General features: G+C 42.0%; 2 protein-coding genes across 2 annotated transcripts in view; one reads left to right on the plus strand and one right to left on the minus strand.

Moving 5' to 3' along the window:
• The first annotated feature begins 998 nt into the window (after positions 1 to 998).
• The window catches only part of OTUD3 (OTU deubiquitinase 3), a 29,996-nt gene continuing 13,521 nt past the window's right edge, over positions 999 to 17,473 (plus strand). Inside the window, exons 1-3 of the mRNA XM_069479433.1 lie at positions 999 to 1,221; positions 8,794 to 8,942; positions 14,341 to 14,453. Of these exons, the coding sequence (XP_069335534.1) occupies positions 1,001 to 1,221; positions 8,794 to 8,942; positions 14,341 to 14,453 (483 nt within the window). The 5' untranslated portion in view covers positions 999 to 1,000. The remainder of the gene's footprint in view (positions 1,222 to 8,793; positions 8,943 to 14,340; positions 14,454 to 17,473) is intronic.
• On the minus strand, positions 13,299 to 14,289 carry LOC138389069 (large ribosomal subunit protein eL31-like). Its single transcript, XM_069477247.1, has 3 exons — positions 14,274 to 14,289; positions 13,984 to 14,071; positions 13,299 to 13,629 (listed from the first exon to the last, which is right to left on the minus strand). The coding sequence occupies exons 1-3, from the start codon at positions 14,287 to 14,289 to the stop codon at positions 13,299 to 13,301; spliced, it is 435 nt and encodes a 144-aa protein (XP_069333348.1).

Consider the following 17,473-nt stretch of genomic DNA (forward strand, 5'->3'; position numbering starts at 1 on the left):
GGACTTGTAGGTGGAGTGAGAAAAATAAGATTATTAAGGGCAGAAACATTAGGAACATTCCCAGGATGGTGAAAGAGATTGGTTAGGAGAAGATGGTGGTATAACTGTGGGGGTAGAGAGGTTTATGAAAAGTAGTGAGGATGAGGGAGAAGAGGGGATTACTGATGGAGTTAGGTTCCAGACCAGGCAGGTGTAGATTAGGGTGACCAACTAGTCCTGGTTTTCCCCAGGACTGTCTCAGTTTTAAAACTAAAATTCCTGCATTCCAAGAAAACTCTTAGTCCAGGCAAACCTGGGATGGTCACCCTGGAATGGAATCTAGATTTCTAGAGGAGCCAATGGGCTTGGACAGAAGGGCTACCTGTTCCTGTAGTTATGAGGGCAGGCGGAGAGGCGAAGGGCAGGACTAAGTAAGCAAGTGTATGGGCTTTGGAGCCAGGGCGATGCTCTGCCTCTTAGCTGTGTGATCCTGAAATTACTTAACCTCTCAGATTCAGTTTCCTGTAACTTGGGGATCATTAAGAATGAGCCATGTGAAAGTGCCTATCCCAACCGTCGGCCCACAGCAAGAGTTTAAATCTTTTTTTGTTCACTTCCTTTCCTAACTTTTGCCACTGCTCGTCTTCCACTTTTCCACCATCCTCTATGACTACCCTTGACTTTTCCCATTGCTTCGTTCTGTCTGCTCTTACCAGCGCCCCACGCTGAGTACAACCTACCACTAGAGGGCGGAGTAGAACAAACCAAGAGGGGTGCCCCTCTAGCTCTCCCAGGCGAGCTCTCAATGGCTCCTGCTCACCGAGCCCCGCGGAGGGGGCGGGGAAGCCCGTCACGCCGTCACGTGACCGGAGTAGCCGGCGTCGGCGCAGGCGCGGTAGCCGCGTCGCCGCCGCCGCCGGGCTCCGTCGCCCGTGCCGCTTCGTCTTCTCGGCACCTGAGGCGGCCGCCCGGCCGTCCTGCGGCTTTTCCGTCCTGCCGCTGCGGACCGCGGGCCAGGATCATGTCCCGAAAGCAGGCGGCCAAGAGCCGGCCGGGCAGCGGCAGCCGGAAAGCCGAGGTCGAGCGCAAGCGGGACGAGCGGGCGGCGCGTCGGGCCCTGGCCAAGGAGCGGCGGAACCGGCCGGAGTCCGGCGGCGGCGGCGGCTGCGAGGAGGAGTTCGTCAGCTTCGCGAACCAGCTGCAGGCCCTGGGGCTGAAGCTGCGGGAGGTGCCGGGGGACGGGTGAGGCGGGCCGGGAGCGCGGGAGGCGGCGCCGGGGGACCCGCCGGGCTTGGCCTGGCGACCGTCACCCGCTCCCGTGCATCCATTCATCGGGGCGGCCTGAGCGCCTCCTGCCAGCTAGCGGCTGCTCCGAGCGCAGGGCCTCCAGCGGCGAGCGAGGCGGACGAGGCCCCTCACCCCGAGACTCTCGCAATGACCCCAGAGGGCCCTAATCGTGGCGGACGCCGCCAGCGAAATAGAAAGTGGGTCCTGAGAGAGAATGTGGGAACCGATTGGTGGCCAGGAAGGTCTCTATGAAAGGTGACATTTAAGCTGAGACCTGAAGGAATGAGATGAAGGCAGTCATTCGAAGCGAGTCATAATGACATTATAGGGAGGCGTAAGCCCCACTTGGTAGAATGCTTTGCCACCTTTGAGTCCTTGCTGTAGGGTGTTGCTCCCTTTTACTCTTGGGAAATTAGGTCTTTTTACTGAGCTGAAGGCACCTTCTCTAATTCTTGTTTCTATGGGCCTCAGTTTCTCCTCTGTAAGCAAACGTGCTTACCCGAGCTTGCATGGGGTTTAGACTGGAATCCAGGTCCATCTTTTTGAGAGAACACGAGATCACTGAGGGCTGGAGGGAGAGAATGGGGGAAGGAAAAGCAGTTTCAGGAAAGGGGATATGGATCCAGGAGTATGGTTGGGAAAAGGGTAGGGGAGAGGGTATGAGAACAGTTAGTATCTCCATTGCAGGGGCAGGTAAGGGCGGTCTGGTTGCCAGCTGTGTCACCCTGGAAGAAACAGTGTTAATAACAGCCTGGCTCTTGTTTTTTCCTCCCTGTATTTGAGTGCTCAGGTTGGGCAGAGGAAAGAATAAGATGAAGCTAAAGACCATGCAGAATCACCTTACATACTAACTGTGGAAGAAGGTGTTTTCTTGATTTCACATTACATTGCAGCTTCTTGAGCAAGCCTGTTTGTGAACTGGCCCTAATTTACTCTTCCCACCTTTCCTGTATTCTCTCAGTGCTGCAGGCAAAGTGGATTTCTTTCTTTTCACAAAGAGTTCACCACACTCCTGCATTGGTATTTTTCCTTAAGATGTAATTGGAGCCTAACGTAGTGCCTGGTACGTAGAAGGCACTTAGTACGTTTTTGCTGAATGACAGGTAAAAATATAGAGGGCGGCCAGCTAGCCCAAGCACAAAGCACTGCTATATAAGCCAAAATACCTATTGAATATAGTGGAATTGGGGTGGGGCGTGGGGTTCTTCCTTGCAAATGACTGGATTGCTTGTCTGGTACACTGAGCATGGTTTCCCTATGTCAGGGTGCTCAGGAAACTGAAATACTTAAAAGATAGTTGCGTATGAGCAGGAATCAGAACACAGGGAGTTGTCACATCTTGAGGGGACTTTCATAAGGTTATGGAAAACTCGGAGGATAGTACCTCTGCTCCTTCCCCGCCAAGAGCATACTTCTCTAGTTAATTCAGCACACACTGCTTGAGTAAAGTGCTGCTGGGAATATATTGATGATTAAGATACTTAAGTAGTTCATAGCCTTGTAAGGGAGAAATGTGACAGTGGGTCTCAAAGTTTTTGGTCTTAGGACCCCTTTGCATTCTTAAAAATTATTGAGGAACCCAAAGAGCTTTTGTTTATATGGGTTAATAATATTTATTAGAAAGTAAAACAGACATTTTTAAAGTGTAAGAATACACAATCATATTACATTAGCTATCAGAGTGGTAGCCTCATCAGGTAGCCTCTGGAAAACTCCACTGTACTCTCATGAGAGTGAGAATGAAAAAGGAAATACCATCTTAGTTTTGAACTCGTGGATACCCTGAAAGGATCTCAAGAGACCTTCCCACCTCCCCGGTTCCCTGAGCTACACTTTGAGAACAGATGATATACATAATTGAAATAGTTTGATCTATTCTTAATAACAGTGACTGATTACAGTAGTACCATTGAGGAGGAAGTGGCTACCACTCCCTGAAGTGGTCTGGAAGGCCTTCTCATTCTTTCAGCAAATGCTCAGCAAATACACTGTGCTAGATGCCTCTCAGAGGAGGTCATACTCTGGGTCATGAAGGACTGTTAGGAGTATGCCACAAGAACATTCCAGTCTGAGGAGTAGTATACACAAAGGCACAGGAACACATTATTTTTGGGAAGTCTACAAGTTGTTGAGGATGAAAGGAGTATAGGGTCCAAGGGTAGAAGTAAGGGGCAGTGAGGCTGCAGAGAGCGACTCCGCTGGGATGCTCATTTCTCTCTCCTGAGGTCCCTATTTGGACAGTGTTAGATAAAATTACATTTCTTATGTGCGCTTCATGAAGCTAACCCCCTTGTGTTCGAAATTTTTCACTGGGTACTATGAGATGGACTGCGGTTCAGCCCTCTTTAGTATTGTGGCCCTTTTGAATATGATGATGACAGGCTTTATCATGGGTGGTGTTTCCTGTGTTTGTGATGGATTGGTATCAACAGATTTTTGTGTGTGTGTGTGACAGGGTTTTGCTCTGTTGCCTGGGCTGGAGTGCAGTGGAATCATCATAGCTCACTGCAACCTCAAACTCCTGGGCTCAAGCAATCCTCCTGCCTCAGCTTCTTGTGAAGCTGGGACTACATGTGTGTGCCATCATGCCCGGCTAATCTTCCCTTCCCCTTCTCCCTTCTCTCCTTCCTCCCTTTTCCTTTCCTTTCATTCTTTCATCTCTGCGTCTCCCTATGTTTCTCAGGCTGGTCTTAAATACCTGGCCTCAAGTGATCCCACCTCAACTTCCCGAAGTGCTAGGATTAAAGGCGTGAGCCACCATGCCCGGCCAGATTCTTTTATTCATATTTATTAAGGACTCTCAGGATGATATATAATGAAGTTATGGTGCTATTTTAAAAAATAGTTGACAGCCTCCACTTTTTTCTCTTTTCATTATGGTCTGATTACAATAACGAATAGCCTGATACAGTATCTAGCTATAGGCATGTTCATTGTGGGCAATATGGTACTTGTAGCATTCTGGAACCTGTGGGGGCTTGGGTATCTTGTAGTATAGCATGTGAATTAAGTCAGCTGAGCATAGATTTGTCAGGGAGCTACTTAGAGGGTTTTGTAATGCATCATGGATCACCTTCATGTTTGGTGTGCTGTCTGGAGGGTGGACCCACATAAATTGTATTCATTTTCAAAATGAGAAAGGAATAGTTTAACCTTGATGTTATCCTTTATAATGTGAAAAGAATCTGTAAGTGGATTAGGCAGGACAATATTAGCATCTCTCTGAACTATGTCTAGTTGTATCTTACTAAATGTAGCCCTAAATTACATTACTCAGTAGTGTTCTAAAATTAAAACACTGAAGAATCACTAATTTTAGCTATTATCTCTATCACAAGCGAGTAGTTTAATTTAATTAATTATTTTTAGAGACAAGGTCTTGTCTATCACTTAGGTTGGAGTGCAGTGGCACGATCATAGCTCAATGTAACCTCAAACTCCTGGGCTCAAGTGATCTTCCCGCCTCAGCCTCCCAAGTTGCTGGGACTTCAGGTGTGCGCCACCATGCCTGGCTAATAATTTTTATTTTTGTAGAGATGAGTTCTCACTATGTTGCCTAGGTTGGTCTTGATCTCCTGGCCTCAACTGATCCTCTCTCCTCGGCCTCCCAAACTCTGGAATTACAGGGGTGAGCCACGGTGCCTGGCCTAAGTGGGCTTTTAAAAAAACACTACCTTCTTTTGTGTTAAATGATGTTTTCAAGTGTGTTATTTTAATTCCTTGTCATTTGTTGCACTACATATATTTTTAGTTATTTCTTAGTAGTTGCCCTAAGGATTACTATTTCTTTTTTTTAAATTTTTATTTTGTTTTTAATACTGTAGGATCTTAGTGGTGGAAAGACACAGGTCGTCTTGTCTGATTATCCATTAGTGCCTGCATGGCCTGTGCAGCAGTTCTGTCTTTTGTGCCTACCTCGGTGGTTTTCAACCCTGGTGCCACACTAGAATCATCTGGGGAGGAACTTTTGAAAAAATACAGGGTCTAGTCTTCCCCTAGATCAGCGACACCAGAATCTTAGGCAGTGGGGCCTGGTAATTCATTTTTTTTTTTTTTTTTGAAGTTCCATAGATGATTGTTATATGCAGCCATAATTGAGAACTGATTTAGAGTCTAGATTCTAGACTAGTGTTTCTCAAACTTTAGCATGCAACATAATTACCTGGGGTGTTAATTAAAACACCTGGAAGGACTAGATTGCTGGGACCCAGCCCAGAATGTCTGATTTAGTAAGCTTGGGGCAGGGCCCCAGAATTTTCATTTCTGGTAAGTTCCCAGGTGATGCTGGTATTCCTAGTCAGGGAACACACTTTCAGAATAGTGATCTTGACCAGTGCTGTCCCTGGAAATAGAATGTAAGCCATATATGTAATTAAAAATTTTTCCAGTAGCCACATTAAAAAGTAAAAAGAAACAGGTAAAACTAATTTTAATATATTTTATTTATGCCTCTGTATCTAAAATATTTCAACATATTCAATATAAGCATTATTAATCTTTTACATTTTTTATACTATTCAGAATCTAGTATTTTATATTTAACAGCACCCCTCACCTTGGATTAACCATGTTTCAACTGCTTAATAGTCACATGTGGCTACTAGCTGCTACTATATTGAACAGCACAGATCTAGACAATTGCTGAGGATTGCTAGTGATAGAAATTTGCGAAATCCTGAGTCTATAAGTCTATCCCTGTGGGGCTAAGATAAAATTTCCTTTTATTTGCCAGGATCTATGTTTCTGTAGTTTCCATATTTTAGTTTTATTGTACAAGTATAATTTTCATTTCATATGCTAGTTGGAGGCAGCTGTCATGTCCTTCTGAGGGACATGTTTAAAAAGAAGCTGTTTAGCTTCAGGCTAAACATCACTAGTTTTTCATGTTCTTCATATTATGTAATTTAAAGCTGCATCATCTCATCTGAATATGTCTCTTTTAAAATGCAGTAATCAGAATAGTACCCAGTACCCTAGCTGTGGTCTGACCTCAAAGAATAGAACAAAACCTTCACCTCTTTTTTCTGCACATTTACTATTACTGCAGCCTGAGAATCCATTAGTTTTTTGGTACCTGTATTGCACTGTTGTCTAGTACTAAATTATTGAGCACCCAAAACATTTACATGCTGCTTATGTAATTGGTTGTTTTTGTGAACTCACGTGCAAGATCTTACATGTATCCCTATATTACAGTGGTTCTCAAGCAGGGATGATTTTGCCCCCCAGGGGACATTTGGCAATGTCTGGAGACATTTTTGGTTGTCATAACTGGTGGGGAGGGAGGTGGTAGTGTGCTTCTGGCATCTAGTGAGCAGAGGCTAAGGATGCTCCTAAACATCCCATAGTGCACAGAACACAACAAAGAATGATCCCCAAATTCCAATAGTGTGGAGGTTGAGAAGCCCTGCTGTACTGTAATGGGTGAGGGTGTGGACTCGGGAAACAGCCTGGATCTCCTAGAGGTCCTTTGGGCAATGGTGTTTTGTTCTCTTGCGTTTCTTGAGTGCTCTTGCTGGGCTTCCTAAGGGAACTTCCCCAGGTCACTGTAGTGTTTGCTCATGTTTCTTGTGTCACTGTCTTATAACTTTGTCAGAAAGGGAAGTGATTTCAGTCTATTTTGACTTGTTTGTAGTGAGCTCAAAGAAAGTTTGGTAAATATAGAAAAGTATTAATATATAGAAATAAATTTAACAGTTACTTTTACTACCTAGAGGTAATTACACCTAACACTTTGGTGTTGACATTTGAGTGAGAGTACAGCCTAGAGCCCGGTTGCCTGGCTTGAATCCTGGGCCCAACTACCTACTAGTTTTATGACCTTGGGCAGGTAATAGTACCTATTTCAAGAGTTGTGAGAACTAAACACATTTAATCCATCTGAAGTGTTCAGAACAGTCCCTGGCACATTGTAAGAGCTATTTAAGTGATTGTTTCAGTGTTTTTTTTTGCATGCGTGTATGTGTTTCTGTGTCTGTGTATAGATGAACATGGTTGAGTTTATGCAGTGTTTACAGTTTTATACCTACTCTTTTAGCTTTATATGGAGAACATTTGCCCATGTTAGTAAAAGTTCTCAGCAAGCATGTTACTCTGTAGAATACTATGAATTTTGGTCCATTAAATGTAAAATAACTAAATAACATAATTTTGTGGTAGATTGTACCACCGTTTAAACTAGATTCAAGGATAGACTAGTAGTGGCAGATGCTAAAGGTTTAAGAGAAGTTTGAGAGAAAAGCTTAAAATTGAATATGTTTTATCCATTAGCTTATTTTTCCCCCTATGGTTGAAAAAAAGACTTTCATTGTCAGATTTTAGCAAAAGACACCTCAGTCTAGCCTATAGAATTCTATATCCCATTCCCTTCTAGAATCTTGTCTCGGGGTTGATGCAAAGCTTCTTGGTTTCTCATTTATAGAATCTTTCTTGTTTAAATTCTCCTTTCCCCCACAAAATAAAAGTATAAGTCTTTATACATTAGAAGAGATTCCTGCCTCTCTATTGAAAATTTTTTTGAGTTGAAAAACAAAAACCCTTTTTCTTTTGTACACTTACATCTGAAATCTTTCTGAAAGTAATGAGTTTTTATTTTGGAATTAGAGTATCATCATTTTTCATTTGGAAAAATAAACAGTTTGGTGTGAAACTGTGCAACTGTTTGGCTTCAGAATGGTTTATTTCCTTAGTTTTAAGGATACCAGATTGTGTTTATCTTGGTTCAGTCTCTGTGTATCTGCGCTTCTGTGTTTGTGATATAGTTTGGAATTTTAGAAGCCTTTGAGGGGTTTGAAAGTGAAGATAACTCTTGTAGTTTATTACCAGCATTTTAATTTTAGAAAAACAAAACATGGTGTTTAAAGTCTTTATTTGGCAGGAAAAACAGTGGCACTGTTGTTCTCTGGGTGACAGGTGAGGAGGCAAGGGGGAAGTGTCTTTCCAGAGTACATCAGTTTGTTGTCTCATAGCTTTGCTCACTATATTCTTAGCATTCAAACAGGATGTTGAGTTCAGTTGTTTGTACTGGGAGGTTGACAAATTGCTATCTTTTGGATACTCTTTGTTAAATGATAATGATTACCTTAGCTGGGTAGCTGTAGTGAAACTTGTTTCAGGAAAGAGGCAGTAGATATAACATCATTTTAGAAGGGGATCTGGGAATCATAGGCATTAGTGTGGAATGGCCTGTAAGGGCTAGACCTTGTCCTCAGGTGGTTAGTGTATCACCAACTCCAATTGTTGAAGCAGCGAAGGCCCAGGGAAATTGAAAGACTGTCCTGAGTCAGCCAGCCTGTAAGTGGGGAGTAGAATCCTTGCTTGTTGCCTCTCAAGAAGGTAACGTGGTTGAATATCTGCCCTAGTGCTCTCCTCCCAGGATCTGGGAAGAATCTTGGACTGTTAAGAGTTGAGACTTTACCTCTTCTGTGCATGAAAGATTTCCATGAATTGCCTGGCATCAAGCATCATTGTTTTAGTTGAACTAAGTTCATTTTTGAAAGGTCTTGACCAACATTTTTGTTTTGATAGCAATTGCTTGTTCAGAGCTCTCGGTGATCAATTGGAGGGACACTCACGAAATCATCTCAAGCACCGACAGGAGACAGTGGACTACATGATAAAACAGCGGGAAGATTTTGAACCCTTTGTAGAAGATGACATTCCTTTTGAGAAGCACGGTAGGTTCACCATGGGACACTGGATCCTTCAGGAGCAGTACATTGGGTAATTAAGTCCATCGGCATTCTCCACCCTCCCGGCCAGGGATTTGGTTGTATAAATTATGGCTTTCATTTATTCCACAAATATTTATTTGCCTACTCTGTCATCAGTGGCTTATTAGGCAGCTGGGATTAGCTGTATATGCCCTTAATAAAAATGATGGTGTAAATTATCCTGGAAAGCTGTTCAGGACTTCTTATTCAGTGGTGAGAAAAGCAGGCTGTAAAATAGTGTGTATAGGTATATAGATTGATCCTATTTTTTAAAAGGTGTACACAGAGACAGTAGACAGTCTGGAAAGATACATTTTGTGTTTGTTAATTCTTAGCTTCACTTTTTTTTTTTTTTTTTTTTTTTTTTTTTTTTTTTTTTTTTTTTTTTTTTTTTTGTGACAGAGTCTCACTCTGTTGCCCAGGCTAGAGTGAGTGCCGTGGCATCAGCCTAGCTCACAGCAACCTCAAACTCCTGAGCTCAAGCAATCCTCCCGTCTCAGCCTCCCGAGTAGCTGGGACTACAGGCATGCGCCACCATGCCCGGCTAATTTTTTTCTATATGTATTTTTAGCTGTCCATATAATTTCTTTCTATTTTTAGTAGAGATGGGGTCTCGCTCTTGCTCAGGCTGGTCTCGAACTCCTGAGCTCAAACGATCCGCCCACCTCGGCCTCCCAGAGTGCTAGGATTACAGGCGTGAGCCACCGCGCCCGGCCAGCTTCACTTATTTTTCAGAAATCACTCACTCTCTTTAAACTTATTTTATAAAAGGGAGATAATAATAGCATCTATCTCATAGGGTTTTTTGTGAAGATTAAATTAGATGACTAAAATAAGCTGTTAGCATTAGCCATCTGGGGATGGTGGGACTATGGTATTTTAAATTATCTTCTATAGATTTTTCTGATTTTTAGATGATGTATTACTTTTATTATAGTGGGAGAAACTTAATAAAATCATGTTAATTTTTCACAACCCTAAACAGCATGTTTTTTTGAGTCAAGTCAATTAGGGATTTTAATTGATTGTAATTTGATAGTTACAAATTTAATAAAGAAAATACAAATGAGTTTTTTTTTTTTTTTTGGAGGAGGAAGATAGGGTCTTGCTCTGTTGCTCAGGCTAGAATGTAGTGGCATCATTATAGCTCACAGCAACCTCAAAGTCCTGGGTTTATGTGATCCTCCTGCTTCAGCCTCCCAGGTAGCTGGGACATGAGAGCTTTTAAACCTTAATTTCAACAAATATTTACTGAGGATCTACTATGCTAAGTGCTGATATATTTACGTTTTACAAGTAGCATTTTCATCACAGGGCTCACAGTCTTTTTTGTCTCTTATCAGGAAAGAGAGAACCATTCCTGTGTTTTAGAGAGCTAACTCTGGAGGACATGTTGAGAGTGACTGAGAATGGAGACTAGTTAGAGGGCTCCCCACATTGGCCAGATGAGAGTAGAGGAGAGTCTCCATCAAGGCAACTATTGAGAATAATGGGTAGGGCCCAAACCAAGCCACGGTTTGGCAGTATAATTGACAGAACTCGTTGGAGGTGGGGAGGGTGGAGAGAGGAGACAAGGGTGATTCTGCAGTTTCTGCTTGGGTAACGCCTTGGCAGCTCTACTGTTAGCAAGATGGAGGGCAGCAGGAGGAGGGTGTTAGGGAGGGAAGCTATTGGTGACCCTAAAGCCTTTCCCATTCCTCACTAGGAGAGAACCCATCATTAGGCACCACACCCAAAGCAGCATAACTTGCAATGTGTGGTTCATGCCAATCACTGAGTTCTGATGGTGCCTCTTCCTGGGATCACTTTCTGTCTAGTTTGTGATGTGAAATTCCACTTTGAACATCATCAGTGGAAGTCGTGTGGTGGATTTGGGGATGTGGCAGGACAGGGAACCCAAACCTTCGATTGCCAATGTGATGGTCACTTTAGATGGACCGTGGAAAGGGATCTTCTTGAAATGTCATTATGCATGCCTGATGGTTGGTGCAACGTAAGAATTTGAGCATCAAAGAAATAAGAAGTGGTTTCCACTGCCAGAGCAGAAATGAAAGGAAACCTGGAAGTCTGCACATTCTCCTTGTGTGTTGCTTGAAGGGTTGACTTACCACATTTATCACTCTTAAGTGGTAATCATTTAAGACTTAAGTTATAGTTACTGGTTTTTACTGTCTGTCTACCTTGTTATACTGTGCAATCTTGAGGGCAGGGACTGTGTCTTTGTTTCCTAATGTGGCAATACCTGGTATCTGGTAGCCATTCATAAACTATTTGTTGAATGAATAAATGAGTGAGTCATTAAACTGTTGAGGACCTGGTACCCTTTTTGCATCTGGCTGTATCTTTAGGATTATTCCTTTCCTTTAGACTGTGGTTTCAGAGAATGAGCAACATCTTTTCTCCCAGCTATAAAAATATGCAAATCAAAAACCTGAGTATTCCTAACACTTCCTCTCCCTGGCTCCTCATACCCATTCATTACCCATTCTTGTCACTTGTACCTTGATAGTTTTTGTGTGCCACTGCCTCATAAAATCAGGCCTCTGTGGCCATTTGCCTATACTTCCTCAATACTGTTTGGGCTGCTATCTTGTCTCTTGACCGCTTCAGTCTGTTTTCCATGTTGCAGCCAGAGTGGTGATTTAAATACATTTTTCCTCTATCTAAAATCTGTCAGTGGCTCCCCATTGATCTCAGGGTAGAGTCCAAACTTTTTAGCCCTTCATAATCTGTGATTTTCTTATTTCTCTATCCTCATCTCTCACCATTTTTTCCCCACATTTTCTCATCCCCTCACCCCCCATCTCGGCATTCTCGGTTCCCACCGTACTAGAGTCCACAATCTCTCTCTCACCTCTTCTTGGAACATCATTCATTTCTCCCATGTCTGGCTCCTCCTTGTCCTTTGGGTATCAGCTCAGTTGTTTCAGCTGAGAAGCTTATCTGATACACCTTACCTCCCCTTCCCCACTGCTACGCTGGTCTTTGTTCCTGAGCTGGAGTTAGCCAAACTACAAGGTTTGAGGGCACAGTCCTTGCAAGACTCCCATCATTTCTGACACCATCTACAAGTTTGAGATTTCCCAAAACCATCCTTACAGAATTCACTGAAAGCTGTCATACTTAACAGTTATGGTTTATTACAGCGAAAGAATACAGATTGTTAGTAGCGAAAGGAAGAGATTCATAGGGCAGTTGGGAAAGGTTATAAACACAAAGCTTCAGTTGTCCTCAGGGCATATTATCCTCCCAGCATCTGTGTGTGACAGTACATACAGAGTATTGTCAACCAGGGAAGCTCACCCTAACTTTGGTGTCCAGAGGATTTTTTGTAATTTTTTTGGTTTTCTTTTTCTTTGCTTATTGACTTACTGTTTGTCTAAGTGGTTGAACCCCCACCCTCCCACCTGGCCACCACAATATCGAGTGGCTGATACCAGATGTGATTCATCATGAGAAACAAAGAGACTCCTATCACCTTTGGAAATTCCAAAGGTTTCAAAGTTAACTCCTAGGAGCCTGGGATAAAGGTATTTGGGCAAGGCCAAATTCTTTACTGCACATGCCCTCCTGGAAGTGCTTTTTATGTGTCATTAGTGTCTGTCTGTTTGTTTGCCCCAGACTGATGAGTGGCCAAGAGCCAGGGCCTTGGAGTTGGGCTGCCTGGGTGAAAGCGCCACTGTGTACTGGCTCTATGGCCTTGGGCACAGTTATTAACTATTCTACACCTCAGTTTCCTCATCTGTAAAATGGCGTGCATAATAATACTTCTTTTATTTACGGATTAATAGTGAAAATCTGTGAGAAGTGATTTGACCAATGTTTGACACATAATTAGCATTCATTAATGCAAGCTATGATGATTACTGTGTATATTGTTACATTTCAGCATCTTTTATAGAGATAAGGATATAGGAAGTAATCAGTAAATATTTACTTATTTTTTTATTTTGTTTTTGAGGGTTTTTTTTTTTTTTTTTGAGACAGAGTCTCACTCTGTTGCCCAGGCTAGAGTGAGTGCCGTGGCGTCAGCCTAGCGCACAGCAACCTCAAACTCCTGAGCTCAAGGGATCCTCCTGTCTCAGCCTCCCGAGTAGCTGGGACTACAGGCATGCACCACCATGCCCGGCTAATTTTTTCTATATATATTTTTAGCTGTCTATATAATTTCTTTCTATTTTTAGTAGAGACGGGGTCTCGCTCTTGCTCAGGCTGGTCTCGAACTCCTGAGCTCAAACGATCCGCCCATCTCAGCCTCCCAGAGTGCTAGGATTACAGGCGTGAGCCACCGCGCCCGGCTGTTTTTGAGGTTTTATGACTTCATTTAATGATCAGTGGTTGGTTCTCATCCACATTGACTGACTGTATATTTTTGGAAGTGGTAACAGGTGTATAGGTAACCAAGTATAGGTAACCAAAAGTATAGAGCTTGTTTAGTGAATCTTCATCCTCGCTACATTTTCCGGACAACTGCACATGGCTATGGTATGGGACATTCCTTATTCCTTTGGCCCAGACAGCTTTGTTGAGCCAGGTATCAATGCGCACATCAGGAGTCCCCATCTCCTTCATGGCAAATTTCTGGATCTTTTTGAGTGTCTGAGGGGAATGCTGCTTGAAGCCCACTCCATGGATATGCTTGTGAATGTTTTTTTTTTTTTTTTGGAGACAGAGTCTCGCTTTGTTGCCCAGGCTAGAGTGAGTGCCGTGGCGTCAGCCTAGCTCACAGCAACCTCAAACTCCTGGACTTAAGCGATCCTACTGCCTCAGCCTCCCGAGTAGCTGGGACTACAGGCATGCGCCACCATGCCCGGCTAATTTTTTGTATATATATATTTTAGTTGTCCATATAATTTCTTTCTATTTTTAGTAGAGACGGGGTCTCACTCTTGCTCAGGCTGGTCTTGAACTCCTGACCTTGAGCAATCCACCCGCCTCGGCCTCCCAGAGTGCTAGGATTACAGGCGTGAGCCACCACGCCTGGCCAGATATGCTTGTGAATGTTGAGGTGTATTCTTGTGTCACCACCTTGTAGACAGCAGAATGGTCCTTCTTGTCACCCTTCTTTGTGGGAGCCAGGCATTCTTCTGGGGCTAAGTTGGAAAGGAAGAGTGTGAGGGATTGTAGTAAATATTTATTGAAAGAGTAAAAATAAATGGATCCTTGCTTTATGAATGATTAGTGTCCTGAGTAGCAGTGTGTGAATTGTTCAACCAGCTAAATTCCTAGACTGTGACAAAGCTAATGGACTTTTCAGATATACACTCTTATTTTTCATTATTTAGAACTAAATACCAAAGTATATTTGCATTTGGATTTTTCCATTATAAAGACTTAATGTTTCTTTCCTATTTCCATGCAGTGGCCAGTTTGGCAAAGCCTGGTACTTTTGCTGGCAATGATGCAATTGTAGCCTTTGCAAGAAATCATCAATTGAATGTGGTGATTCATCAGCTTAATGCCCCTTTGTGGCAGGTAGGTCACCTATTCAAGAATTTATCTTAAGCTCTTATTTATAAATTAGCTTTGGGGATATTCTAGGATGGTGGGACTTGACTGGTAACATCGACCTGTACAGCATAACTTGCACTGTGAACCTAACCAAAGACAGGAATCTTGTGGTAGCTTGGAATTAATCCCTGTGCTATGTACAAATGGAGTCTGGAGTATAATTTAGAAATCTTGTAAAATGCTGTAAATATATTCAACAGATGTGGAAATACTTTAGATAATTCCATAAAATACATGAGAATTTAAAGGATTGTGCATGTAAATTCTAGTTTTGGAGTATGCCCATTCCCTTGTCTGTTTTTGTGCTGCTTAGGTGGAGAGAAACAGAGCAAATTTATATCATTGCTAAAATGTATATTCTGAACAACAAAATTTATTGCATGGCCTAGGATATCAGACTTTTTCTGTGTTCTGCTCAGCTTATACATGATGTTCCCATAGTTTTTGTACAGCAAATAAGATTTTACAACAGATGTTAAGTTTGTGCTGTGAAGTGGCAGAATACATTGTTAATCATTTGGATTTTTACTTTTTTTTTCCTGGGGTGAAGTAGATGTCCATTCAACTCTTTTAACCTTTCTGTTAATCCCTCCTTGCCGCACTCCATTAACTTTTTTTTTTTTTGAATACAGATTGGCACACCAGTCTAACTTTTTTCTAGTTAAAAAGTTAAAATGTGTTAATTGTAGAAAAACTTGAAAATTCAAAAAGGCCATAAAAACAAATAAAATAAATAAAATCACCCAGAGTCAGGCTACCCAAAGATTATTGCTGTTATTGTTACACTGTGTATCCCTGTCATTCACACACACACTTAGCTATAAAAACATACGTAACTTGAAAGGTACAAATCTACATATATACACACACTTAACGTGTCCCTGTGTGTTACTATTGTAAAGGTAACAATGTGCTTTTTTTCATATGCCACTTGTATATTCTCCTTTGTAAATTGCTCAGTCATAGCCTTTGCTTATTAAAAAAAATCAAATTTATAGAGATGTAATTTACATATAGCAAAAGTCACCCTTTTCAAAGGTGTACAGATCTGTGTATTTTGACAAACACAGTCATGTAATCACCACTGCTGCACACTAGTCCTCTCTTGGGAAAGTTACTTCCTGGCCTGTTTTAGTCACTAGTACCCTGCTCCTGTTCCCAGCCTCTTGTAACCACTCTCTGATTTGTCTCTTGTCATTTTGCCTTTCCAGAATGTCATATAAATGGAAGGGTGCATCCTTTTGTGTCTTGCACAATGTCTTTTTAAAAAAATTATGCTACAACAAAATTAATTAGATACTCCATGGGTTGGCAAGGAATTTTACTTTACAGGAATATAATGAGCAGGGGTGAAACAGGATCTCTGTGTGTTCTTGAGGGCAGTGTTGCCAGATGTACCAACACCAGGTAGAGCTATCATATTTTTAGTAGGGCTCTCTCTTTCTAAGGGAGATCTTCAAGCCAAGAATATGGTTATCCCTTTATTTAAATTTTTTAGTCATTAAACTTATACTGTGTAGAAGTTATCCAAATCATTTGATGATAGAGGATAATGACCCTAATCTTAAAGGAAAAATATGCAGTGCCAACTCAGTAACCAGAGCTTGCCTTTTCCTCCATTGACAACTTTTTAAAAGTTTCTTAATTACCTAGGTAGTTGTGGAAGATAACTCTGCATAGTTAGAATTTTTTTCCTATTTATTTCTGTAGTGTTGTCTTTCGTAAATTGCTAAACATTAAAAATATGTATTTTTAAAATATATTTTATTTCCATTGGATCTCCCCCATGTCTCACTACCCTGGTGAAGCGTCTCATAAAATTTAAGAACTGAAACTACATTGGTTCTACTGTCATGTGTAAGAGCTCTTGCATGAGTAGGCTCATACCAACAACATAGAGATACTGAAACCTAATTTTTTTCTGGTTACAAATAGCATATGTGCGCCTGTGAACAATATAGATGTGCGTAACTTTTTGAAGTGGAAGTCATCTGTAATCTGCCCATGAAAATCAGTTAACAGTGACTATTCTTCCAGTTATTTTTTTCTATTCATAATATATATATAAAAAATATTATTACTGTGTATGTAAGTGTTTTAGGGATTATGTCATGCAAAGATTCTAATAAACTGTTCCCTTTCCTAGTACTCCTCCTGGGAGACAAATCATGCTATCTCTGTTTTATATGTGTCCAAACCAGACTCTGCACTTTAAGACCTAGGTGTTCTACTGGAGAAACTTGCCCATTTCTGGTATCTGGACCTGTGTGATTCCTGTTTGTTCCATGGTTTTTGCTGTGTTTTTAAGCCAGGGATGCTGTTTAAATTAATGGTAGTTAGTAAGTGACTACCTGTGACTTTCAGTAAAAACAAGGAGGTGCTGATGTTTTGGAGTTTTAACAAAGGGGCAGTTACTGGGCTTTCTAAGGGACAGTCAGCATTAGAGTTTCTGTGGAGGTGGTGGTTTTTTGAGGGTGTGCCCAGACCTTAGGGCATAACTCTAGGGAGCCCTGTTGTACTGTGCTCCAGGTGTGCTGTTCACGTAGAGTACCTTGTGAGTGGTGCCTCCAGGGTTGTGCAATGTGGCAGTACTGCTTTGCTCTATGTAATTTTGTTTTGAAGTTGATGTGAGAGATTGGGTTTGTTGTTCGTAAAGTTTCTCACATACGTGGTTGATGGAAAATGCTGTTTTTGTTTTAAGATGGGTGGGTTTACCGTGAGGATACTATAGTGTAGGTGTCGGGCCCCTCATTTGTATGGCTCCCTTTTGAGGTCTTGGGAGAGGTTCTAGCAATTTCATATTTGAAATAATCTATTATTTTTCTCAAAGAGGGCTCCCAAATTGTTTGGGCTTCAAGCTCAGCAAATCCGGGTCTCCTCTGGACCTGTGCATTTGAGGGGCTAAGGGGTACTAAAGCTCGAAGCATAAGCTTATTGAACTTCATTGTTAATCTGCTCCTGGGTTTAGAATTTGTTTTCATATG

The sequence above is a fragment of the Eulemur rufifrons genome, chromosome 8, assembly GCF_041146395.1.
Source record: "Eulemur rufifrons isolate Redbay chromosome 8, OSU_ERuf_1, whole genome shotgun sequence".
NCBI lineage: Eukaryota > Metazoa > Chordata > Mammalia > Primates > Lemuridae > Eulemur > Eulemur rufifrons.

Bases quoted from the DNA above. Each gene is read 5' to 3' on its own strand.
- LOC138389069 (XM_069477247.1), bottom strand. The intron at 13,630-13,983 runs AACATTCACAAG...AAAAAAAAAAAA, and splicing joins GTGACACAAGAATACACCTC to AAACATTCACAAGCATATCC.